We start from the raw sequence: 24,069 nt of genomic DNA, 5'->3' as shown, positions 1-24,069 counted from the left end.
ATTGAGATCTCCAGAGATGGTTGTTCATCCACGTCTTCGGAGTGGAATTCGACAAGATTGTCAGCATCCATGTGTTCCGTAGTCACAGTATCAGGTGGTGCAGCTTCAACATATGGCTGCAGGTGTGGTTCCTCATGTTGCGACTTCATAAGTCGCTCCATTGCATCTAAAAGTCGGCGGCGCTTCATCTCTGCACCAGGCAGCTCAACATATGTTTGGGTTTTCCGTTTGTCTCGAGCTTTCCTTGGGCTTACAAAGTGAGAGCCTAGGCCAGAAGATGCAAGTTGAGCTTTGCGAGTGCGACGAGGCGTCGAGGAAGACATGGTGAGGGAAAGAAGAGAAAAACTTACAGTGCGAAACGGGGAGGAGTAAGGCTCCCAAGCTCGGTGCATTGGAGCCACGGGAGAGGCAGGAGGGTTTTCTGGAGGGGTACGAGAGGTTTTATGGAGGATTGGGAGGGTTTTCTGGAGGCACGTGAGGGTTTCCTGGAGGCACGCGAGGGTTTCCTGGATGCACGTGAAGGTTTCCTGGAGGTGCGCAGTGCATGCTAGGAGGATGTATTATTAATAGAGTGCCATTTGAGCCAGACGTGAGCTTGCGAACAACCAGCTGGCTCAAACAAATGCTTACTAAACGAGCCAAACACGTTCTCTGGACGCACATCTTCATTTGCGCGTCCTCATCTTTCCTCAAAGTGAGAGCCTAGGTCAAACGATGCAAGTTGAGCTTTCCGAGTGTGACGAGGTGTCGAGGAAGACATGGTGAGGGAAAGAAGAGAAAAACTTACAGTGCGAAACGGGGAGGAGTAAGGCTCCCAAGCTCGGTGCATTGGAGCCACGGGAGAGGTAGGAGGGTTTTCTGGAGGGGTACGAGAGGTTCTCTGGGAGGATCGGGAAGGTTTTCTGGAGGGTGCGAGGGTTTTCTGGAGGTGCGCGAGGGTTTCCTGGAGGTGCGCGGTGCACGCTAGGAGGATGTGTTATTAATAGATGGCGGGAGGGTGGGTCTCACAGACTACTTTCCCACAACATAGAAACCGGGTCTGAAAGACCATTATTGGTTCCGAAAAGTAATGCCTGAGGTGATCCACCCTCGATAGCAAAGTACGTGCTTGTGTTTTAATACCCTTCCATGTCCCTATTTTGATGTTGAATATAGGTTCTAGGAAGCATCCGCCAGTCCATCACCGGATTTCTTCAGCGTTGTGGATTGCAATATAAGAATGTCCCGCTTGACGAGACGTGGTACTCCGAATGCTGCCAGGAGGCCACCAAACGAGGCCATCCGATGGACGCCATCCTCCCATACATGTCTGTTGGCGTGGCTATAACGTCTAACGCTTACGGCCACCTCACGGACCGTCCAACCAAGATGTGGATCTGCCTCTTCACCGTCGTATGCACCTGCATGGACGACACAATGACCAGTGGAACAGATCTAGTGCATGTGTACCGTTTCAACGAGCGGTTCGCGAATTGTCAGCCGCACGAGCATCCAGTTATGCATGCGCTCGATGGAATCATACGGGAGGTCGCTTGCCATTATCCTGCACCGGTGTCAAATTTTATCGTGACGTCTGGGCTCAACTATGTGTCTTCCCTTTTACTTGACCATGAGACCAAAGATATGCGGGTATGGTATTTCCCCAATAAAGCCAACTTCGATCTTTAACCCTTTGTGTAAATAGATCTCGCCGCAGGCTCCCTCATACCCCGATTATTCTAGGATGCTATCAGGCATACCGTATGCGTACGCATACTGCATTTTCCCTTCTACACTCCCGCTTCAGGAATACGTTCAATGCATGCTCGATCTGGTCATAGTCATAAACCACACAAAGTGATTATTAAATCGATGATTTTCTGTTAACATTTCTAACCTGCCACAATTCAGTGATATATTGTCATACTACAAAGAGGAGATCCAAGGTGACTCCGCAAACTACCTGTCGCTCGTAGCGGCCTCTCGTGGTCTTACCAAACAGTCCGCTCTCCGGGAACTGGTCGAGAAAACTGTGCAAGCACATCACAGTATCCTCGAATTCCTGAGACCGCGTCCTGAGGCATATGACGCCTATGTCGCATTTTTCAATGGGTATTTCAAATTCCACACCCAAGGAAGGTATAAGCTGGAGGAGATCATGTAGAAGAGGTCGTCTTCTTGATGGATACCTTTCTTATGGTATTTCTCAACTTTTCCTCTATGTTGATTACATCTTGAAGTAGAGTACTAGTTATCACGTTTGTACCCTGTCTCTATGTCTACCCCATTAGATTGCCTGTCCCTTTGACTTTTCTTACTCCTTCCAATTCAATCAAGCAGTTTTATTTTCCCAAAGTACTTACCTCTAGATTAACTTTTCAGTGTATGTAAAGCTCGATGACTACAACTCAAAGGGCGGGCCAGGATGCGGAAGATCGTAAAAGGCACTATAAGGTCTGGTTGGCGCTCGCATGTGCAGCTTCTGAGCTTCTGCGTGGAGATGAGTGTAGCGTCTACTGCGTAAAAGATCAAACTCTTGCAAACTCCGTCTTTATTCGGGTGAAGCGATGCAAGTTTCTGATGTACACATGCCATCTGTCAACAACCCGGAAAGATCCTGATGTTTTATTCCTGGTTTTCGACGGAGCGGTAGTCGTGATGACCATAATGCTTTAGGGGGGTGGCGTACGAGCCGGTGATCAGCTTGAAGACAGGCATTACTTACATATATTGAAGAAGATGGAAGGGAATCGCCATAAAGTGCGGGCATTAGCGGTATCACGAGATGGGTAATTGATAGCAAGCGGTGGTGAATCATCATCTGGCATGGAGAAAGTGGGGAGTATCTCGTCCAAGTAATATTAATGATGGTCGCTGCAACATGGCAGATGCAAGGAACTTGAAGGAAGTCCAGTACCTGGGTCAACTGTGTTCGGTATTCGCCATCATGGCAAGAAGTCCAGCAACCTTCTTGCCATGATGGCAAATAGCAAACTCAATTCGGACACGAAGGAATGTATTGGGGTCAACGACTTGAGTGAACACCCGCCTTCTCTTGACGTGCTATCGCCTTGAATACAGGAGTGTGATACATCAACGTTTCAACGTTTGATGACGCTAATTCAGAGGTATGTTTTCATTAGTGACTCTAGAAGCGCTGCTTCTCCAGGTCTTCATCACCAATATAGCCGCTCGCAGGAAAATGGCCTGGATAGAAGCACCTCCGAACGGTGTTTAAACTCCGCTCGATGTTTTGAACGGCCATGCCAATCAATTCCGCCACCGCCTAACATGGAATGCTGCACGTTCATGCTACGCCTCATATCAACATCCGCCCCTTACATACTCTCACCACACCCATGGACGCTTTCGATGCCGTTCGAGTATGTAGGTCGGAACAAAACTCGTCAGTCTTCATCCCACCCCCCATCTCAATCCACTGAACCAAACGGAGAAAGAGCTCCTTGTCCCGGATTTAGGTACAGACAAGGTCTGGAGACTCACCAAACGGAATGATGGCAAGTGGTCCATTCGCGATCACATAGACTTTGAAGCAGGCGGTGGCCCACGACATATCGCAGCTCGAGGTGTGTCACTAACCTCTACTCTCAAAACCTTGTTGATTGTCATAACAGGAAATACCCTTTACACGCTACTGGAACTCACCTCAAAGCTTGCTGTACATACCTTCCCGCCGCGTCCGGTGCCCCCTACTCGTCTTACCTCTGTTCACACTTTCTGCATTACCGATACCGGATACCATGTTGGCAGCGGAAATTCTGCTACTCGAACCCAACGCATCCTTCCTTGAAACATTCATCTACACGTCGAACAGAAATGACCCTCATTCAAAGGGTGACACGATTGCAATATTCTCTCTCGCCGCCAGAGAGGCACAGCTAGAGCTTGAACCGGTCTCGTACGATATGATCACAATAGAACCAGATGCTAACTTTCATCATACGCGTGGTCCTGAATTCTCGGCGATACGATGTGCGGAGATACTAAGGAAGAAGCTCGATCGAGAACTGTAGATCGTGTTCTATTAATTAAGATTAGTCATATGTTGATAAAGTATGCCTGCTGGTATATAAGAAATGTGAAAACAATTGATTTTTTAACGAGTGCTCCTTTCCCATCTGAATCTCAAAGAGACATGTCGACAGAAACCGAATTCCATCGTAGCACCATATGTCTCATCGATCCCATCACCAATGGTAAGCACGTGAAATATTATGCAATACTCATCTCTGATATGTGGCTGTGCCAGTTTGCCTATATGTGGTAGGCACGTCGTGGAACGAACTCGACGCGGCCCGGACCGACGGACCCACGTTCGAGAAACTGGGGAAACATCTTCGGACACGGTTGGTGTATATGGCTAGCGGTGGTACAATTATGGCAGCCATTTTTGCACTAATGACTGCAAAATGGCCTCCATCTGTGGCACTTTGGACTGATGCACTCCCAGCTAGTGTAGTTGGGTTATATCTCGCTGCTTATTGTACGTGCCTATATGCTTGTATACCCGTTTTTTTAACGCAATTCATATAGGTTTTATCACCGGCTTGCTTAACCAGTATAAACTCGAACGTCTTTTCCATTTGGGGCCTGGTGGTTTGCTTGTACGCAATTTTAAATTCTTTTCTTGTTATGGTAATGTTTACGTAATATTGATGCAGACTCTCTCCTCCGAAGGCAAATTGCCTGGGTTTTTTTTGCAACAGTGCATTACATATGTACATTGTTGGCTCGCTTGTGCACTCCTCCTCATCAATTTCTATACCGGACTCTGGTATGAATCACCAGAGGTCCTTCCCCGCGAGTTAGCATCATTCATGGGTGTCATTACTCTGCTGTTGGTAGTATTTCACTTCCCCTCTCCTTTATAACCTCCTGCTTGTTGTTCAGCTCCTTCTACTGCGTCTCGGCATCTTGTTATCTTGTTCCAAGTATTATCAGCAATAAAATGCTCATGGGCTCATCCCACTTCCCGCATGCGTGCGATCGAGTCCAGCTCAGCAAGATCCATGTCATCGTTATGGAGCGACAGCCTGTCCAGCTATCAATAAGCATTTGAATTTCGGATCTCGCAAAACCTCCCAAGATGATGCCCCAGGTTCACTTTAGCTCTTTCAGGCGGCCGCTTGTCCGCATCCTTTCAACTCACATGAACACCCGCGTACATGATCTTCCATTAGTTGGATTTGGGCACTATGACCGACTACCTCACCACACTCTCTGCAATCATGGTCGGCTCGCCGCAAATTCTAATTTCCGTGGACTAGCAGTATTCCATATGGACAGCAGCTTACAACTTCAATCACTCTCGGACAGGCACCCGCCACTAGTATATCTCCTCCCCGTCTACGTACTCGACCAAAGCCAGTCCCCGGTCTTCGTTGTCGATGAAGATGTGTCGATGACCGTGATACACGATAACATTGACGAACACTGAGGAATATTGAGTCAATGGGAACACGGCACAATTGAGAAGCGCGTGCTCTTAATAACGGAGTCTCCAAGAAAGGAGGGTCGAGAAGGAAAAAGATCATGCAAACTACGACCTCGTTATAACGCGCCATGTTTCACATCGGACAACCGTGCGACAGCGACCTGGTACTAGCTGCCCACCCGCATTTGCATCAACCACTTGTCTTTCTTTTCTCTGTGCGATGACAATCATTCACATGATTGCTTGGGCAGCGCGTGGAAGAAAAGTCGACTCACACCGCACTGCTTCAGTTACTCAGCAATCCATCCTCAATTCATTGCTCGCCTCATTCAATGTCCCACCTTTGCTTTCTCGCCTGAATCACATCGACTGGCTTGCAGATGATGATCTATTCAAGGTGATTACAAGGTGCGCGAAGCACGTTCCATGTGTAGCTTGATGACTTGAGGGATACTTAATGAGTCTTGAAGTTGAAGCTGGTTAATGCTTGTGGACGAGCTTGCCTTTCACTTTCGTTCGGCGAGGTGGAAATACGGATACAAATATAAATATGTTTAGGATCGTTGCTGAAACACTACCAGGAAATTCACGTACCCTTTCAAGCATTGTGATTTTGACTGAGACACAGCGCCTCTGTGGAGTCAGGGGAGTTCGAAGCAATCCAGGGGGCTCACTTGAACGTCTGGAAATCGCGCACCCAACATAAATAGCCGACATGGTTCAAAATGGTGACAGCAACGCACCCAGGAACGGACATTCAGGCGTCAACATCAGCGATAATGCAGGAGTCGAGCATCAGCTGCTTGATGTCGGGTTGTGGACGTGATGGCAGTTCGAGACAGTGAGAGGTGAATCTCTCGATGTAGCTGGCTGGTGGCAGAGATCACCTCTGGGACGTAGCACAACTTGGCAAACATTTACGTGGATGTGACCAAGATGTCTTCAAAATGACATCGGTGTTGAGGCTTTGATTGAGGATATTGAACTTGGAATGTGCGTCCGAGAGTGTTCCAGGTTGTGGTGTATGGTGCTCTGGGGGAATTGAGAGCATCGGAGAAGGGAATGTTCCGTGTGCATGATTTTTGAACTATGCTGTATTGGACATTGTAAGAATACATATGTGCATGGGAGGGGCTATTACCGTGAAGAAAAATTCAGGTATGCAGAAGTGATACAATATTGACAGGCGGTCCAAGCAGAACAATCAGCCGGAGTATGACTAGCACGAACAAGCCACCAGGGTAGTGGGTGCTATAGGTAAACTTTGAGAGTGATTGGAGTGGTTGCAGAGGACTGAATAGGTGAATGTTGAGGCTGAAGATTGTAAGTCGAAGATTGGAATTCTACCCCGAAACGAGGTAGGGCCGAGAGTAGGGTTACTTCGTCCAGCGGCTGTGCAGCACGTGGCTTCTCTTGCTTAATAGAACGCATGTATCCCCTCAGCAGTGTTTCAAATTTCAGTAACAATCCTAAACACAGCTAATCTTCTGTAAGCCATTTGGCATGAGTCAGGTGAGAGGACAAGGGTGGGACGTTAATGAAGCAAGAAGATGACTCAAGGACAGATTGCCGAGAAGCTGAAGCGGTGCACTGTCACTCAACTTGGCTCTCGTGCACCCATTCGAGGACCAATGGTTGGTGCAAGTGTGGGTGGGCAGCTAGCGCCAGAGAAAATAACTAGGATATTGAGTTAAATATTGTTAGCATGCATAGCAAATTACTAACTGAATACCACGACAAAAACTTTGTATGTCTCCTTGAAATCTACTTCAGAATACCAAATAAACACCATCACGAAAGTGGGAATGAATAAAAGTAAAATCCCCTGCTTTTTTAGAGTACAAGATAGCCAGTAACTTCACCAACCATCACACACCACTGCCAGTCGATATATGCACACGCTCCTGAAAAGCGATCGAGGTCATACCAGTCGCTGTGTCGGCATCGGCAACGAGCTTAGCGTGATATTCTCGAACACCAAGGATCAGGTGCGGTCCCAACACAAACGTCTGCACGACCCCCAAGATCTGAATAAACCCAAAGACAATCTGAGTGCCCAGGGAATTGGCCTATAGAAACGACAAATTGTGGTAGCGTGCATAGGCAAGTGAAAGATTGACATACCGTTAATAATGCTGGAGTGAAATCACCAATGAGCTCGAAGCAAGAAACAGCAACAAAGCTACCATGTCCGACACTTCAGTGGTAAAAAGGAACAATAATCACAGCATGAGCTTACCTCGCAAAGTAAATCATGTGAGTTTTCATCAACACTATGAAACAGTCCTCGAAAATTCCTACTTCTGAATGTTGTCGCATTTCACGGAAGTGTTTGACCGCAATCCAGATTGCGAGACATAGTGTGAGGACCTCCCACGCGGTGCTGAGTATCCAACTAGCAGACATAAGAAGTAGGATGTTTTCTGGATAGTCAACCTCGCACTGATAAGTGCCGGAGAGAATGAACTCCTCTGGTATTCATCAATGAGCCCCATGCACATTTATTTTCATCCACAGTTGAGCTCACCTCCTGAAACTTGCATCGTTATCATTACGGTGACCACTTTGTCAAAAATGTTGACAGCCAGGAAGGTGACAATGAGGAATATCAGGATTTTTCTAGATCGCTGATACATGGCATACAACCGAGTGATTATGATGACTTGCAGCATGTTTCAGTCAAGTCAATATCACTGAGGTCTCGCAAGTGACAAGCTTACCCCACAGCATTATAGATGCCACATCAATTGTCCAATCCCATACCATGTACGAAATTAAGCCTGACGAATCCAGTGAGTGACCAGCTTCGGGTAGCGCACACTCCGAACAGACTCACATCTGTGGCAGCATAGCACGGCAGTCATTAGTGAACCAATAAGTTAACAAGGAACCACACCAGGCAATGCTGTCATTTTAATGCATCAAAACAGGCTAAGTAGCCTAGTTTTGTGATGCATCAAGCTTGCTCATTGTGTGATGCATCATTAATGCATCAGGGATCTGACAGTTATGCATCATCCAACCAGTACATATTTGGGCTGCACCGTCCATACTGAGCACTCATCCATCCATATTTAGTGTGTTGTACCTATATATACCTTGCTCCCTTGCTTCCGGTAGTACCTTGCTCCCAGTAGTACCTTGTTCCTGGTGGTACCTTGCTTACCTACTCTAATCTTCGGCGTCCGGTTACTCAATATTCAGTTTGGTAGGCCTCTTGCCGTTCCTACTCAAATCCTTTGGTGCCCAGTCACTCAGTATCCATTTTAGTAGGTCTCTTGCTGTCCTTTCAGATTAGTAATAGGGCAGGTTCTATCAATGATAAGTCCCCAACTCTGCCATTCCACCAAGGTTTTCCGTTTGGACCATTGTTATGGACACAGAGACGAGGTGCATGCGCTGCTAGAGGGTCTAGGACTCAGGACGAGACTGGCAGGAAGAAGAATCAAACAGTTTGTGTCGTTCGATGTTTTATGTTCGAGTTATGGTCCTACTCATGGTAGGACCATAACTCGAACATAAAACATCAGATCTAGTATCATATAGTATAATCTAGCCCAATTCAATGCTTGTAATATTATCAATGACTTTCAAGTTTGGTCGGCATTACATTTTAGAGCAACATTGAGCCTCTAGTAGTAGTGACATACATAATTTGGGTTCGGTCCTACCAGGTTTGAGTTCAATTTGGATGAATCGGCCATTGGAGGTATTACCTGAATCTCAACTTGAACCATCTCGATGATCACTCCAAAATTCTAGCACACGTATGTGAATTTTATCTAACATACAATAATTAACCTACATACTGATTCAATTGCAGTGAACTCCAAGTGTACTGGCCTTTCGCATATATAATATCAGTGATGTCCGACTGTTATGGTCCGACCAAAGTCATTTCGAGTTTGGTCTGAAGTTCCGCATTTTGGTTCAACTTGCATGTTCAACATTTTCTAGGTGTGTTTTTCACACTAATATAGCTACTAGTACACTCTTCTGACTTCATGCAGCTACTATGTTCATTAATAGTGGGACTTGGTAGGAGTCGAGGTATACATTAACGAGCTGTTCAATAAGGTGCGTGATCAATATTCTATTATCTGTTAATTGCTAATGATGTTCCACAAACATTTTGTTCTTTATACTTGCTGGTCTCCCTCCTTGCTGGTCTCCCTCCTTGCTGGTCTCCCTCGCTCGCTGCTTTCGCTCACTGCTTGCGCCATGCATGTTCTCCTTTGCCGGTCTCCCTCGCTCCCTGCTTTGGCTCGCTGATCTCGCTCACTGGTATTGCTACCCTCAGTCGGTTGCTACTTGTGCTGTGCAGGTCTCCCTCGCTGCCTCCGCTCACTGCTCTCCCTCGCTGCCTCCGCTTGCTGCTCTCCCTCGCTGCCTCTGCTCACTGCCTCTGCTTGCTGCTCTCCCTCACCGCCCCCACTTGCTGCTCTCCCTCGCTTGCTGCTCATGCCACACAGGTATGCTACCGTATGCACTGTAGGGTAAATTTTTCGTATTTGTTACACATTTTACCCTATTATCCTGCCATTGTTTATTGATGCTAGGAATACCTTGTATGTAGCTACGTATAGTATGTTTCCCCAAAAACCTGCTTGTGAATATACACATTCTGCTTAATTAATTTGCAACATTCCGTGTTGAGATATGTCGTCGGTCAAGCGGCTTCAAGTGAGATTTGATTTGAACGAGGATGGTACCAAATAGAAGCCGAAGTGGAAGGCACAATGCGAACAGAGATTCGACGAACTGAAGATTAGATCTTCATAGGTTTCTTGGTTGCCGAGGACCAAAAAAGAAAAATCATTGACTGAAGGTGCTACAGACCGTGGATATATAGGCATATTAAAGATCTACTAATTAGCATGTTCTGATGCATCAATAATGCATCGCAAAGCTTGGGAACGTACATAGTTGATGCATTACCTATCACCTATAACTAGCAGACTTGATGCATCAGCCTTACAGGGACTTGTGACCACACCCACTCCTACAGGGCACCACGGTTAATTGGAGGGGAATGGCAGTGATATGTGCAGAAGACTTACTTTATCTGACAGCAAGATGGTCGGAACACTCCCTGGATGCCATTGGTCAGAAGAAGCAAAGACAACGAATGTACTGAGACATACCCAACATGTACATGCTGATTACGAGAGATAGACAATTAGCACAACACCGATTGTGTAGCCTTCTGAACATACACAGCAGATAAAATTCCAAGGTAGCGCACCTAAAATACTTTCAAGTCAGCACAACATAGCAACCGTGACAAATAAGGTACATACGCTGAGATACATGACTGTCATTAGAAACCAGCGTTGCCTCTGGAATCAAATGAATTGTTATGTGTGTTTCTCTGACACCAGACATGACTCACCCAGATCAGTTCCACCTATAAAGCTATTCTCAGTAAAATGGCTACTCTGGTCGTAGGCATCGACATACCTCTTGTCCAAATGTAAGTGCTAAAAGTACTTGTAAGAAATCTGTGGTTCTTGGATATCATCATGCTCACCCCAATCATATGTTACTCCCATGAAGGCGGCAACTGCGAGACCGCAGTCGAGGTTAGATTGAGACATTGGCAGCATCAAATTTGACTGCTCTCTACGAACCTATAAAATAGCTAAAAGTGCGGTTTGAATTGATGGTCGGCCACCAAGCGGGATCATCTGAGACTATAGCCATATCGGTAGAGAATTGGTATGGGTGAGAGGCGAACTTAGTGGACGTATGACAATGACATTCATGTTAGATATACCACAACCATGTGTTTGGAATACCAAAATGAGATCCGTTCCTGCATGGATTACCCCGAAAGTGAGCATTTTCAAATGAACTCGATCCGGGCGCTCAGCGTGGATGTTGGTTGTCAAGCAGTTGCGAGGGCAAAACACTTGAACACTGCATGAGATTGAAGAACTTGAACATACATGCGCACCTTCTTGCTCTCTGCCTCAATATCAGACTGTTGTCTCATAGGAGTGCCAAAAATGGTGAGTGCAGTGCATCAGGAAATTCTCACATTTACTTGATGTGCTTAAATGACTTAATAAGCACAAATAAGTAGGAGCGCTGGATAAGCAAACACTGACTTATTGGGTGACTTCCCGTAGGCAAAAATAATGTAGAATAGAATATAATTTCACGTATTAGGAAGGTGTGCCGCGATGCCGGGTGACATTTCGTCACCGTTTGAAATTCATCAAGGGTCTACCCCCCTCAATAAACCTTAAATCTGTAGGGGGGGGTACCCCCCCCCCTACAGATTATTCTAACGGGAATAAACTCAGACTTGCCTTTTCAGGATCACTCACATCCGCTGACATAATCTTACCTTCTGTTGTCCACCGTTTGATACCACCGCTCCAGCGCCGTTTGATACTTCACGGATCCCTCGTATACATACTGGGTGCCTGTACAGAGTTGTACAAGTTTGTCTGGCATAAAGAGAGTCGATTTTTGAGGAGTACAAAGTGAGCATTCGTTGGTTTGGGTCCTTTCTCTCACTAACACTACACTCCGAAATTGAAGTTCTATACTCATGGTTGACTTACACTATGACGGCGCTGGCAATGCATACACTCCATCTGTCAATGCGTTCTTGTCGAGTCAGTTCAGTTCCCACCAGTACAGTAGCTGCAACAATGAGTGCGGATTCTTCATCGTCGATTACTTCTGTCTCTATCTTGTTTTGCCATGCTTGATATTGATATAAAATATATTCCGTTGGCCTATGGTTTGGTTTTTCGTACAGAATATCTGATTGCGTAACTTGGAAAATGTTTTTCAAAGTCCGGTATATGATAATCCGCATTATTTTGCCTATGGGAAGTCACCCATTCAGACCAGTCGATCTCTTATTTTCGTCTTAATTTCACTTATCACTCTGGTAGTAAGATGAAAAAGTGATCATTCAGTACAATAAGTGAAGTAATGAAACACGACAAAAAGTCAATTAAAATAGGATTTAGAAAATGAGCGAATACTGTTAGACAAAGCAGTCGAAATTGCGAGTGAACAAAACTTCAACTGTAATACTACGATGAAGAGCAATATGAAGGTGGCGGCAGTAAAAACTTGAATGGTACAAAACGCCGTGATGCTGACAGATCCAAGTTTTCGCTGTTGCCTCGCTGGTGAAGTGGGAGGTAAGCTGCAGACCTGCGACTGGTGGGAAAGGACTGTGATCAGCATGGCTTAAACTCGAAGGAGAATCGGCACACTTACAGTCTGCAAACGGTGGGCAACAACTTCCGAGAGGTGGGTATTACTATCAGCATGGCTTGAGCTTGAAGGAGGATCAGCACACTCACAGTCTGCGAATGGCAGGCAACAACTTCTGAGATGTGAGAGGCGGGTAACACCGCGAGTAGTAAGCATTCTTCTGGTGAATAACAAAAAGGTTGCATCGACACGCTTATTCCTAAACGTGCGAAATTCAACTTCCGTTCAAAGCTCCGCCATCCACACCAGCCACATTAATCGGTCTTATATGGGTGAGCGGCTTCCACACTTTTGTCCCTCCTAGAGTTAACACTCTAGGGACAGCCCAACCTAACCAATCGCACCACACAAGACTCTGGTTCAGCGGTTCGCACCTCAGATGTTGGCCTTCGCATGCACGGCTGAGGTGAGGTACTCACAGTTTCACATATTCACCTTTACTTACTTCGAGTAGTACACGTTTACCTTTGCGCGCACGCGGCACAACTGAGAGTGTCTGTTTGTTCCAGACCCGTGCGCGAAGTATATTCATCTTTTATTGTTACCAATCGCATACTAACATATTTGTCAAAAAAAAATGTATTACCGCACTTAATTCACTTTCGCGTCTTATACTACAATATTGATTTGAACCAAGTTTGTAAAAAGTGAAATCAGTAGAATCAGTAATATCAGAGGTTTCCTTTTTTTACTTAGCGACTTTTTTCAGAGCAATAATATGAATCAGACCGAAAAGGAAATGTGAGATATTGCTGATGGTTGGCCATACTCGCGGTGATTTCGCAAGACATTGTAGACAGTTGCTTCACAACATTGAGCTAGTTTTGATATTTCTGACACAGTCTTCCGTTGCCCGTAGCACCAGATAGCCATATTCTGGCGCATTTCAGAAGTGATCAGAGGTGCCATTGCCACCAGCTATTGCGAATCATTGCCAGCTCCCAGCGGCGTGAAAATTGACCAAGTGTGATAGAAGTCACACGTCAAAACAAAGGAACAAACAAAGATTGGCAAATTTTTGGAAACGGGACTCTAAAGTCATTTGCAACACACTGTAAACACCATTCGTTTCCTTATTACAATCACGTTTTTTTGGCAGAGGTGTAAATCATAGCGCTGAAATCAATAAATTTATCCACCGGAAGCGAATTAGTGTTGTCCCGATCAGCACCGTCCATCTCCTTCCTCACGCTCCGCGTCATTCTGCCCTTCTATATTATCAGTTGTCGATAGACCATCCGAGCTTCCCTAGCGTAGGCTTCGCAGTCTCAGCCTCCGATTCCTAGGAAGTCCGGGTGATGGGTGGAGCTTCTGCATGTGAGACGCAACAGGCTATAATGTCATATTGATGCATCACAGCAGGCTAAGTAGCCTGGTTTTGTGATGCATTATTAATGCATCAGGGATCTGACAGTGATGCATCATCCATCCAGTACATATTTGGGCTGTGCCGTCCATATTTGGCACACATCTGTCCATATCGAGCGGGTTGTCCCGCTCCCGGTTGGACCTTGCTTACATACTCCTTGCTTCTCACTTCCTCCTGGTAGTACCTTGCTTACATACTCGTGTCCGGCTACTCATTTTTCACTTTAGTAGGCCTCTTACTATTCCAGGTGTCCTTTTTGCTTACATACTTTAATACTTTGGCATCTGCGTACTCAGTATCGACTTAGTTAGCCTCTTACTGTTTCGAGTAGCCCTTCGGGCTTAGTAATATTAGGACAATGGGATCAATGACGCAATCTTCGAGTTTTGAATTCACCAAGTCCCTCGCTGACGCAATCTTTCAGTTTTGAATTCACCAAGTCCATTCCACCACAATTTTTCATCTTATGCATCTCACATTTATATTTTTGTACATAGTTAAGACAATTTTCTGATTATGCACGGAGTCAAATTGTTTTTTTGAGGTCAAAACAATGAATTGAATTGTCGGTGTGATACAATATTTGATACGGTGCAGTACAAGAATATACACTACTACACCAGTCAATCAAGCAGTGTGCGATTATAATACCAAAATATAGAATGACATTGACAAAACTCTCCCAACTTTCAAGAGTGTCGAGCCCTTCTGTAGTGTTTATTAGTATGATTACCCTTTGCCCTGTGATAGAATTGATGTACTTCCGTGAGTCTGCGGGACGAGCACGACGTGTTGGAACTCCAATGTCATTATCACGCTCTCGTGGGTTGAAGGGCACATTGTTGCGTGTGCGGAGACGAGGCACATGTGCTGCTGGAGGGTCCGGCAATGTAGATCAGCCCATAGATAGTGTAGGAGCCGGAGATCTCTCAACACGTCGTCTACGCACTCCACAATGAGAACGGACCTCTGGCTGGTCAAGGAGTGGATCATTGTCCTGTTCTTCCTCACTATTTGCAGATTGAACAGCCGGAAGAAGTACCTCCACCTGTGGATTCGGAGGTAAATATGGACTATCACGGTTGTCTGGAGATGTCAGGTTGGCGAGAGACAAGTCAGATATCGTACCCCGAGCATTATCGAGGGCACCAGGATCGAAATTAGGATTGTCGACAATATTGGTGAAGGCGTGGGGATCGAAGGCAGAAAAATTGATGGTGCCCGCTATGATCGGGTCAAAAGCGGCAGAGGTGCCCCATGCAGTATGCGAGTCGCTCTATGTGTGCAATGAAACACATTCCGCTGCATATTGATAAGCTATTACTCACTATGTTATCCCCAAGAATTTCTTCAGGTTGCGGAGTCATTTGATACAGGCCGCTTGTATCAAAGGATGGGACATCCTTGATGACTCGACTCGTACCCTCCTCGACACTCTTTTCCCGCTCATTGTTACAATCTTCATCGCTGTCCCAGTTCGACGACGACTCGTCGTCTTCATCCATTGCCGACTCATCATGTGGTAGGGTAGACTCGAATGCTGATTGGGGGAAAGGCTAAGTCTGGTGTCTCTGTATTTAGAAAATTCAAACATACCAAGAGTGTTTTGCACGAACGCTAGGAAGGCAGCCTGCATTCCATCAAAGTCTTTGTATACATGATTGAACTGGGTGCCGCTTTGAAGTTTGCCAACGTGGTAGCTTAATTAACAATGAGTACGCCTGAATTCCTTGTGTTTGCAAATGTTGCTCACTTGAACACTGATGTTTCACCCGTCCCAGGATCACGACCCCCCATGAGAACGGTAAATTTCCATCCACCTGTAATATGCGCAAGATACTTCAGGATGCGGTCGAGCATTGGACCAAGCTGCTGGATAGCTCTACCCAGAAGATCCAAGTCAGTGATGCTGAGATACAATCGAATAACAGTACGTACTTCACTTTTGTGGCATCATCAATTTTTAATGCCTTCCCAGACTTCAGCTGCTGGCGCTTTTTTGCAAACTTTGCTTTTGCCTTGCGATATTTCCTATCGATATCCGCTTTGACAGACTCACTTTCCTCCAAGTACATTCGCCGTGTAATCTCACGTCGTTTGTTCAGCTTCGGACCTCTATTGGTGATATTTTCTGCTGCGATTGCATCATCTGCAGTGTGCTTAACCTTCACTCCATAGAATTCGTGTGAGTAAATATCGATTTTTTGTGGTGCTCGTGTCCCTTTGAGTTCCACGCCCCCACCTAAGATGGTATCGAACTTCAGGACACCCCTGGCGCCTTTGGAGCGAGCATGACGTGCAGGGTTCATCTGCCACCTATACCAAGTGACCAATTGCTGTCAAATTAATCAGTACATGTTTTATTCAATTTTTGCGCATGTGTCTTACTTGCTGACGTGTCGCAACTGCGGTCGCCAGAGCCTTGATGCCATCCGGGGTGCGAACATAATCGTCTGGCATGTCTTTGAAGATAATGTGTTCCTCAGGCCACCTTTCAAACCATAAAGCCCAGATGCGCGTGAAAAAATCGTCATAGTCCTTGGTCGCGGCAGTCTCGCGGTATTCAGACATGAAGCTGAGGAGAAACTCCTCTTGTTCTGGAGTAGCCCATTTCTTACCCGCCATCTGAAACAAGCTGTAGCAGGGTGAGTTTACCAAAATGAAAGAAATGCTTGCCAGCGCACTTTCACGGGTACAGCGGTCAATCTTGGGTAGGCCACGAGAGACAAGATTCAAGCACGGTGATCTTCAACTTCTTCAGACCGGTTCCTATTGATAATATACGTGCCTAGGATTTCACCAATTCGTCTGATTTATGCGCGCAAGGCAAGTTCTCAATATCTATGCTACATTACACATATGATGACACCTGAATCCCACATACACAGAATACTACCTCGTCTAGCTCAGCCACCTTCTCGACTTCTTCACAGGAAAGTACTCCTTCATCGTCACACGTGTCTCCTGGTACAACATGTTCATGAGTATAAAAGTCTGGATGCGCTTCTCCTACAGTCAATACATACCCCCTTCAGATGAAATGAGTAACGACGTACTCGATGACGGCACCTAGTGGCTTCAACGAGCAATTCCTGCTGCAGGCCAGACAATGCTTGGTCGTGCGGTATCTCCACAAACTGCACAGCACGTTCAGGCCAAGTTGCGAACCACTGGGAGTAAACACTCTCCCAGAATTCTTCCTGCTCTTCTACTGACCCTGAACAAACAATTTTAAAAGCAGGCAAAAATGTTTTAAGCATGTCGCGTTGGGCACGCGTGAGGACTGCCATCTGCGACATGGACATAGCGAGAAGAAAGCAACAAGCTCTGGGATACCGCTGTGAATCACAGAGCCGAGCCTGGACATGTCTTCGCAAATAGATCTGCATATAGCCACACCACACTTCAAACTGTCGCCGCTAATTGTATTCTGGAGGTTTCACAAACAAAGATAGAAGTTCTGACTCTACAGGGCAGGTACTAACTAAGCGCTAGTGGGAAATTTGTACTCCTGGTACCATAATTCGTTTCCCGTGAAAGCAATCGCTAGTTCGCTGTTGCCGCCATCCGCCAGATGCAACAAGATGTCTTCAACCATCCCTATCATCTCCCTCATGAACCTGCAGACACTATCTGCAGCGCGCCACTCATCACTCACGCCACACATCTGAAGAATACCATCAAGCCCACGGTTGGCTCGGTGGAGAAATTCTTCCAGGTTTGTGATAGCGCGTTCAAATACAGACTTATCTCCATTCTCGGTAGGGTATAACTCAGGGTCGGGCATTGTCTTGGAGTATTCATCGACGAGGAGGTCGAAGAATCTTCGTGGAACTTTCATATAGGCCATGAAGTCGTCCTTGGCGTACTTAACTACGGCAATGCACTCCTGTAAGGTTTCGCTGGTGCAAACGTCAGATGCCTTAATACAAGTAAGTCTATACAGTACGCACATTGGTTCATCTTCATCGTCTGAAGGTTCATTGTCTTGACAGGATTTTTTTGCTTTGCGTGACTCACGTCGCTTGGCCAGTATAGTGTCTCGAAACCTGGGGAGTCTTTTGGTCAACTAGAGTCCTTAGATACTGTCGTTTGATCACTTACTTTTGATAATGGCGACGACACTTTTCTCTTGCAGCTTGCACTCTCTCCTGATGAGTTTTGTACAATGTTGGGCGCACCATAGTGAGAACGGAATGACTGCAAAAGTAATGTTGTGTTGTGAGGAGCAAAAGAATGAAGAAAAAAAAATAGACCCCTACAGTATTTGGACCCAAACAATGAGTCTTTGATTGGTGAAGGAAGCGGAAGCACTTATGCAGACGGTTGTACCATAAAACATAATGGTAAGATGGTAAGTCCGAGAGAGACTTGGAATCTCAGACGGAATGGTCTGAAGATACCTAGGAGTAGTATATACATCATCCCAGTGTTTTTTTGGGGGTAAATACCATTGTAGACTTACCTAGCGTTAAATGGGATCCATGAGGACCCCTAGATTTGAGTTGTCACTGAGCATGTGTTAGCATTCATTAGCATCCATGTGAGCGAGTGATGCCATCTAGTGCTGGTTGGATGCAGAACTGAGTGCATAGTGACTCATATGCAGGTCAACACGTCAGTATATATTGTTCTATAAATCACGGTGATCCTTAGCTGCGAAATATAGAGAATAAATTCGACTATAGCTTGTGAGTTACAATTGCAAACTGCATGGTTGGACCGATATAGTTGGTCGGACCATAATTAATTGGACAATATGAGTACATCAATGAATATCTAACCGTTTAACTAAATATTCCAACGAAACAGCCAAATACCTTGTGTAGAATATTGTGGTCCTCCTTGACCAACATTCATTCAAGTGAACGAGAAACAGCAAAATAATATCATATGCAGTAGGGCCATAGTAGGACCATAATCCATAATTAGTAAGATGTGCGCTCGACTATTATGGAAATTACACACCGCAAACGAGACGACATAAAGAACGGGGAAAGACTCAACAAAGTCATACAGTGCAATTGAGTTGCTGAAAAGGAAATGTGGTGTCAGTCATAAGCGTGAAACGTAGTAGTCTTGCTGCAAAAGGTGGAGTTGCGCTGGCGAGAAGCTCGCATGCTCGACTATTATGTAAATTACACACCAAACTGACTTGCCGCAAACAACGGCAGAATTGCCGTTGTTTGGTCAAGTTTGGTGTGTAATTTACATAATAGTCGAGCATGCGAGCTTCTCGCCAGCGCAACTCCACCTTTTGCAGCAAGACTACTACGTTTCACGCTTATGACTGACACCACATTTCCTTTTCAGCAACTCAATTGCACTGTATGACTTTGTTGAGTCTTTCCCCGTTCTTTATGTCGTCTCGTTTGCGGTGTGTAATTCTCTTTAGTTCCTATTACACTAACGATCATGTCATTCAAGATACCATTCTTCATTGAAAGTGTGCACAGCTCATCTTATGTCTACGTCAATCACGCAGTCTCCACAGCGGCACCAGACGTCAGCACCGTCCACAAACACAGCTTACATTACCAGGCTGTAGTGCGATTGATAGCGGATGAGTCTCTTCTTCATTGTTACAAGGGCGTCTATTACAATATGCCAGGTGGGCTGAAACCTGTACTTCGAATGTCGCTAAATGTCACTAACACTATTTTAGCCGAAGTCAAAGATGGGCAGTCGCTCTTCTATGTTGTTTGTGGTTCCTACATTGGCGTCATGGCAGGCTGGTTTGTACTTTTTTATTTGCAGATATTGTTTTATACTTATTAGCACAACTAGGGAGAACACATTGAACTGTGTTCTGGGTGTCAACGAACCTGCTTATCATGAAGTAGAATCTGTCGTGATTGGGGAGCAGCGGGTTAGGGAGGCAATTGATCAGGGCATAGTCGAGATGGTGGAACCTTGGGGATTCTCTTATGTTGTGTAGTTGTTCTGTACAGTTTTGTTGTCGTTGTCAGCCTAATTTGCATCTTGATTGTTCAAAACCTCTATCTCGACATCGTCGAGCATAGTGCCAAAGTTTCTCTCTAAGTGGACGCCGCAGGCTCATGAACATTGTAATTTGTCACGTGTGACAGGGCCTTGTGATTTTCAACAAAATATTACCTTGTGTTAATTCCCACAGCCTCAGATTGAAGCCAACCTCGGTTGGAATGCCGGCCAATACTAGCCTTGTCAACAATAAATCATCGGGTCCTTCCTCTCATACCATTCACATGCCAGGCCGAAAGCGAGCTCGACTAAACCACTATACGCCACCCAACCAGCATTCCCGAGCACCAATTCACCCATCTGTCACGTTTTCCTCTCGCCGAGACGGTATTCTAGAGGTCTCTACACAGCAAATCCGGGGATCTGTGTCCACATCGCCATCTTATGAACCTGACAGCCAATCTGCTGTTCCAGGAGAGGATTTCTCTGATTTTTGCCATGATAGCCTGGAATCAGATATATTTGTACTATCAGATGAGAATCCACTGAGGCGCAAGCGAACAGCTGCGGTATGTTTAATTTGGTGATAACTATGTGTTTCCATTAAACGAGACATTAGGACAACCCCCTTCTGATATGGATGGACGAGCGTGATCTTTTTCTAGCAGAACTGCTGCGGCACGAGGGACGTGGAGATCACATTTCTGATGCATGTCCCGGATGTCCATGTCTGAAATCTACTCCTCCTCGATATCGGTGTCAAGACTGTCTAGATTCACAATTATACTGTGGTCTCTGTATCGTCCAGAACCACTTACAGTTGCCTACCCATCGTATAGAGGTCAATTTAATTTCTCAATCGTGAAAGCCCTGATCACTCATTAACTTCCTAGGAATGGAATGGTCAATTTTTTGAGCGTCTTTCATTGAAAGCCATGGGTCTTCGCATACAACTGGGTCATGCAATCGGCGAATCCTGTATTCTTCCAAGGAGAGCATTTAACAATGATTTTGTTCTTATTGACGCAAATGGCATACACGAGATTGGGCTGGACTTCTGTGGCTGCATGACCTCTCAGACACATACCAAGCAACTACTACGTGCTGGCTGGTTTCCGTCGACTTCTACTAATCCACGAACGGCTGCTACATTTCGGGTTCTTCATCACTATCATATCTTGTCCTTCGAGTCAAAGGCCTCTGCTTACGAATTTTATCATTCGCTGGTTCGTTTAACGGACAACACAGGCTTGATCAGACGAAAGGTAATGTTTAATCTTACTGTACTTGAATTTTTCAGTTCACACTGTCGATTCAGGATCGTTATGAATCTTTCATGCGCATGGTCCGTGAATGGCGTCACTTGGTGATGTTAAAACGCTCAGGGCGTGGCCATGATCCAAGTGGTGTGGCGGGTACTTCAGAGGGTCAGTGCGCTGTGCTGTGCCCTGCATGTCCGCAGCCCGGAAAAAATCTCCCACACAATTGGGAAGATGCTCCAAAGGCGAAAGGGTGAGTGCGATGTATATTACAAGATGGTCGTGAGCACTGATCGTGTACCAGTTGGCTATATAGTCTTTTTCTGGCGATTGATGCGAACTTTCGTCTGAAAAGACGTGCTGTGTCATCCGATGAGACCGATCCCAGCCTTTCGCGAGGTTGGGCTTATTTTGTAGAGGAGACATCTTACAAGTCATATATATCAGATAGGGCTGGAGACGTACAAGAGGTACGTTTGTCCGCTGCTTGTGTCAAAATGCTGGCTGATGTTCTAATTGACAGAAAAGCACATGTTCGAGCCATAATGCCGTGAATATGGCAGAAACTAAGTTATCTCAAGGTCTTGCGGCAACAGGAGTAGGTACTGTGGATTGTGCGCGTCATAATATGAAGCGTCCCAATGGAGTCGGTGACCTTCAAAAGGGAGAAAAGTAGGTCTTTTATCACTGTTTTTGTAATCCGATCTAACAAACACAATCAGGTATCTGAACATGGACTACCTTTTTTTCTCCACTCTACGACATTCAACCGTAGATATCTTGAATGTGTCATATGACATTGCTTGTCAGTGGCACAAGTTTCTTTGGTCACGCATGGTATCTTTGCCGCCTTCCCATCACTTGAATTATCTTGCGAGGACAATCCGATTCTTTGTGCCGAAGTTCCATCTCCCTGCACATGTCTCTAAGTGCCAAACTATTTTTTCACTCGCTTTGTGGGGCGCACGGATGGCGAGGCACCAGAGAGAGGCTGGTCGAATATCAACCCTGTAGCTTCAAGCACGAAGGCTATGGGTCCAGGCTGTCGTCGGGACACGCTAGACGATCATTTCGGCGACTGGAATTGGAAGAAAGTAGTTGGACTCGGTGAGCTTTAATTGTGCAGTACTACATACGTGAAAATTGATCGAGATTTTCTAGGATCGTTACTTTTACTCAAGATCAAAGAAGCTCAGATAGAAAAGGCTGACCATGGTGCTGCCTTCGAGGAGTTTGACAGCGTGATCACTTCTGAACACCGCTTCGCATGGAAGGCTGAAATGGAGGCATGGGAAGAAAATCCGAACGATACGACAGTCGCCAACCCCTTACAACCGAAAGGCATCGGTAAGTTCAGTTCAATCTCTTTGGTATACCTTACTTAAGATATCGACCAGCAATTACACAAGCCGGTGCTCGCTTGAGTTTGGCCCAACTCGAGGCTGAGGAGCTCAAGCGTGGTGTAGATCTATCACTTCACCCTGATGTATCGCCAAGTGTGCTCATCGCATCAGGCATAGACCTCGAAGAAGAACAGTGAGTGATTAGTACATGTCTTCTTCACCATGCTAAACAGCTCTACAAGGCGGCGCTTGAAGGCCATAGCCGACGGCATGGGCATCCATGCCACGGATAGACAGAAGCTGAGTATTCTTCGCATGAGGATGTCTCTTCGTCGGAAGATCGAGTCTTGGAGACAGACTCAACTTCTGTATGTGCCATCGGTGCAAGTACTCCTGGCCACCTCAGCAACTGGTAGTCTCAATGATACTGAGCTTATGAAGCTTTGGCTCCCATCTGCATTGAACAGTAACGCTTGTGATTCACGCCTCCAGCATATCGAGTGGGAGCTGCATTTCGCGCAAGCTCATGATGCCTTAGAAGAGCTTAGGCAGTGCCTCCGTGTATACTGCTCACTCCTAAATTTCAAGAGGGAATGGATTCGAGGCCAAGGGGCCAATACTCGTGCTCAGAATGCACTCACACGTATACATACGAGGCAGGTGGCCTGCGTGAAGCGCTATAGGACTGCATGGACCGCACTCAAATCTCTCGCACCAATTCTTAAGAAAGCAGATTGGCATGGGCGGCTACAGGACCTCTCCGATGACGATGTGAAGCCGCTTATTGATCCATTTGCCAGTCAGGGAGAGGGAAGGCGAAAGTTAACGTGGATTTGGATGATGGACGGTGTGGACAGCGGTGCAGCTGGAGGAGATGTCGACGGTAAGGTTTTGGTTTTTATTTTATTTCGGCAAGATTAAGCTTGCCGTTTGCCAGGTGTTCGTGTGGAATGGTGCAAATCTCGTGCACGAGCGCTTCGTTGGAGTGAAGAGGTCGACCTTCTCCAGGAGGAGATGCGCCGGGTCCTGCAATTTTTCAATTGGCAGGCAAACTGGTGGGAAGGACAGGGAGTCCGCCGGGTCAGCGAGTCAGCCCCATGCAATGCAGAAGAACCAGGAACTGCTGCCCATCGTGAGGCTGCTGCCCGGGATGAAAGTTTGCGTGCCTATGCTTCTCGGCAAGCTAATATTCGCCGGCGCCTCGCTGCCCATTTCCACAGCATATGGGCACCGCTCATGTCTCCCCAAGACACACTGGGTAATCCGGCTGCCGCACTACCATTACCCGACTTGACGATCCCTGATATGCCCTGACGCTTCTACCTATGTACCTTGTATTACCATATTGATGAATGAAGTTGATGAAGTTGCCGGTCTTGAAACTTAAAGTAACCGTCTCTTAAGGTAACCGGGGACTACAATTGGCTGGGGGAGGAATCAGGATCAGGCCGCTACTAGGGTACTATGCACACTTGAGCC

General features: G+C 46.1%; 8 protein-coding genes across 8 annotated transcripts; 4 read left to right on the top strand and 4 right to left on the bottom strand.

Annotated features, from left to right (window-relative positions):
- Positions 1-1,069: 1,069 nt before the first annotated feature.
- On the top strand, positions 1,070-2,143 carry HD556DRAFT_1314646 (isoprenoid synthase domain-containing protein; the record flags this gene model as incomplete). Its single annotated transcript, XM_041300975.1, has 4 exons — positions 1,070-1,078; positions 1,156-1,629; positions 1,685-1,836; positions 1,891-2,143. 4 exons carry the CDS (start codon positions 1,070-1,072, stop codon positions 2,141-2,143), a joined length of 888 nt encoding a protein of 295 aa, XP_041152468.1.
- A 1,145-nt stretch (positions 2,144-3,288) lies between these two features.
- On the top strand, positions 3,289-3,790 carry HD556DRAFT_1451221 (uncharacterized protein; the record flags this gene model as incomplete). The annotated part of the gene is made up of 3 exons (XM_041307914.1): positions 3,289-3,385; positions 3,438-3,566; positions 3,615-3,790. The coding sequence occupies 3 exons, from the start codon at positions 3,289-3,291 to the stop codon at positions 3,788-3,790; spliced, it is 402 nt and encodes a 133-aa protein (XP_041152467.1).
- A 345-nt stretch (positions 3,791-4,135) lies between these two features.
- HD556DRAFT_1314644 (uncharacterized protein) lies at positions 4,136-4,871 on the top strand (the record flags this gene model as incomplete). The annotated part of the gene is made up of 4 exons (XM_041300974.1): positions 4,136-4,196; positions 4,268-4,483; positions 4,534-4,604; positions 4,662-4,871. 4 exons carry the CDS (start codon positions 4,136-4,138, stop codon positions 4,869-4,871), a joined length of 558 nt encoding a protein of 185 aa, XP_041152466.1.
- A 2,339-nt stretch (positions 4,872-7,210) lies between these two features.
- On the bottom strand, positions 7,211-8,263 carry HD556DRAFT_1461039 (uncharacterized protein). Its single transcript, XM_041308243.1, has 5 exons — positions 8,155-8,263; positions 7,962-8,096; positions 7,674-7,905; positions 7,559-7,616; positions 7,211-7,503 (listed from the first exon to the last, which is right to left on the bottom strand). Exons 1-5 carry the CDS (start codon positions 8,198-8,200, stop codon positions 7,303-7,305), a joined length of 672 nt encoding a protein of 223 aa, XP_041152465.1. The 5' UTR covers positions 8,201-8,263; the 3' UTR covers positions 7,211-7,302.
- Positions 8,264-10,385: 2,122 nt separating this feature from the next.
- On the bottom strand, positions 10,386-11,031 carry HD556DRAFT_1451218 (uncharacterized protein; the record flags this gene model as incomplete). Its single annotated transcript, XM_041307913.1, has 8 exons — positions 10,386-10,436; positions 10,495-10,526; positions 10,579-10,592; positions 10,651-10,679; positions 10,735-10,773; positions 10,827-10,841; positions 10,895-10,914; positions 10,965-11,031. The coding sequence occupies 8 exons, from the start codon at positions 11,029-11,031 to the stop codon at positions 10,386-10,388; spliced, it is 267 nt and encodes an 88-aa protein (XP_041152464.1).
- Positions 11,032-14,774: 3,743 nt separating this feature from the next.
- HD556DRAFT_1451217 (uncharacterized protein) lies at positions 14,775-17,350 on the bottom strand (the record flags this gene model as incomplete). The annotated part of the gene is made up of 9 exons (XM_041307912.1): positions 14,775-14,918; positions 14,995-15,321; positions 15,374-15,585; positions 15,642-15,745; positions 15,799-15,927; positions 15,984-16,381; positions 16,434-16,670; positions 16,930-17,074; positions 17,115-17,350. 9 exons carry the CDS (start codon positions 17,348-17,350, stop codon positions 14,775-14,777), a joined length of 1,932 nt encoding a protein of 643 aa, XP_041152463.1.
- Positions 17,351-17,529: 179 nt separating this feature from the next.
- HD556DRAFT_1451216 (uncharacterized protein) lies at positions 17,530-18,229 on the bottom strand (the record flags this gene model as incomplete). Its single annotated transcript, XM_041307911.1, has 3 exons — positions 17,530-17,947; positions 17,999-18,094; positions 18,150-18,229. The coding sequence occupies 3 exons, from the start codon at positions 18,227-18,229 to the stop codon at positions 17,530-17,532; spliced, it is 594 nt and encodes a 197-aa protein (XP_041152462.1).
- Positions 18,230-20,628: 2,399 nt separating this feature from the next.
- On the top strand, positions 20,629-23,904 carry HD556DRAFT_1435298 (uncharacterized protein; the record flags this gene model as incomplete). The annotated part of the gene is made up of 12 exons (XM_041305412.1): positions 20,629-20,829; positions 20,882-21,253; positions 21,307-21,500; positions 21,552-21,717; positions 21,771-21,919; positions 21,970-22,168; positions 22,225-22,354; positions 22,409-22,594; positions 22,645-22,783; positions 22,833-23,473; positions 23,528-23,670; positions 23,728-23,904. 12 exons carry the CDS (start codon positions 20,629-20,631, stop codon positions 23,902-23,904), a joined length of 2,697 nt encoding a protein of 898 aa, XP_041152461.1.
- Positions 23,905-24,069: the final 165 nt, after the last annotated feature.

This window comes from Suillus plorans (genome assembly GCF_016647745.1).
Source record: "Suillus plorans strain S12 chromosome Unknown HD556scaffold_123, whole genome shotgun sequence".
Taxonomy (NCBI): domain Eukaryota; kingdom Fungi; phylum Basidiomycota; class Agaricomycetes; order Boletales; family Suillaceae; genus Suillus; species Suillus plorans.
This window is presented reverse-complemented; position numbering and strand designations above follow the sequence as displayed.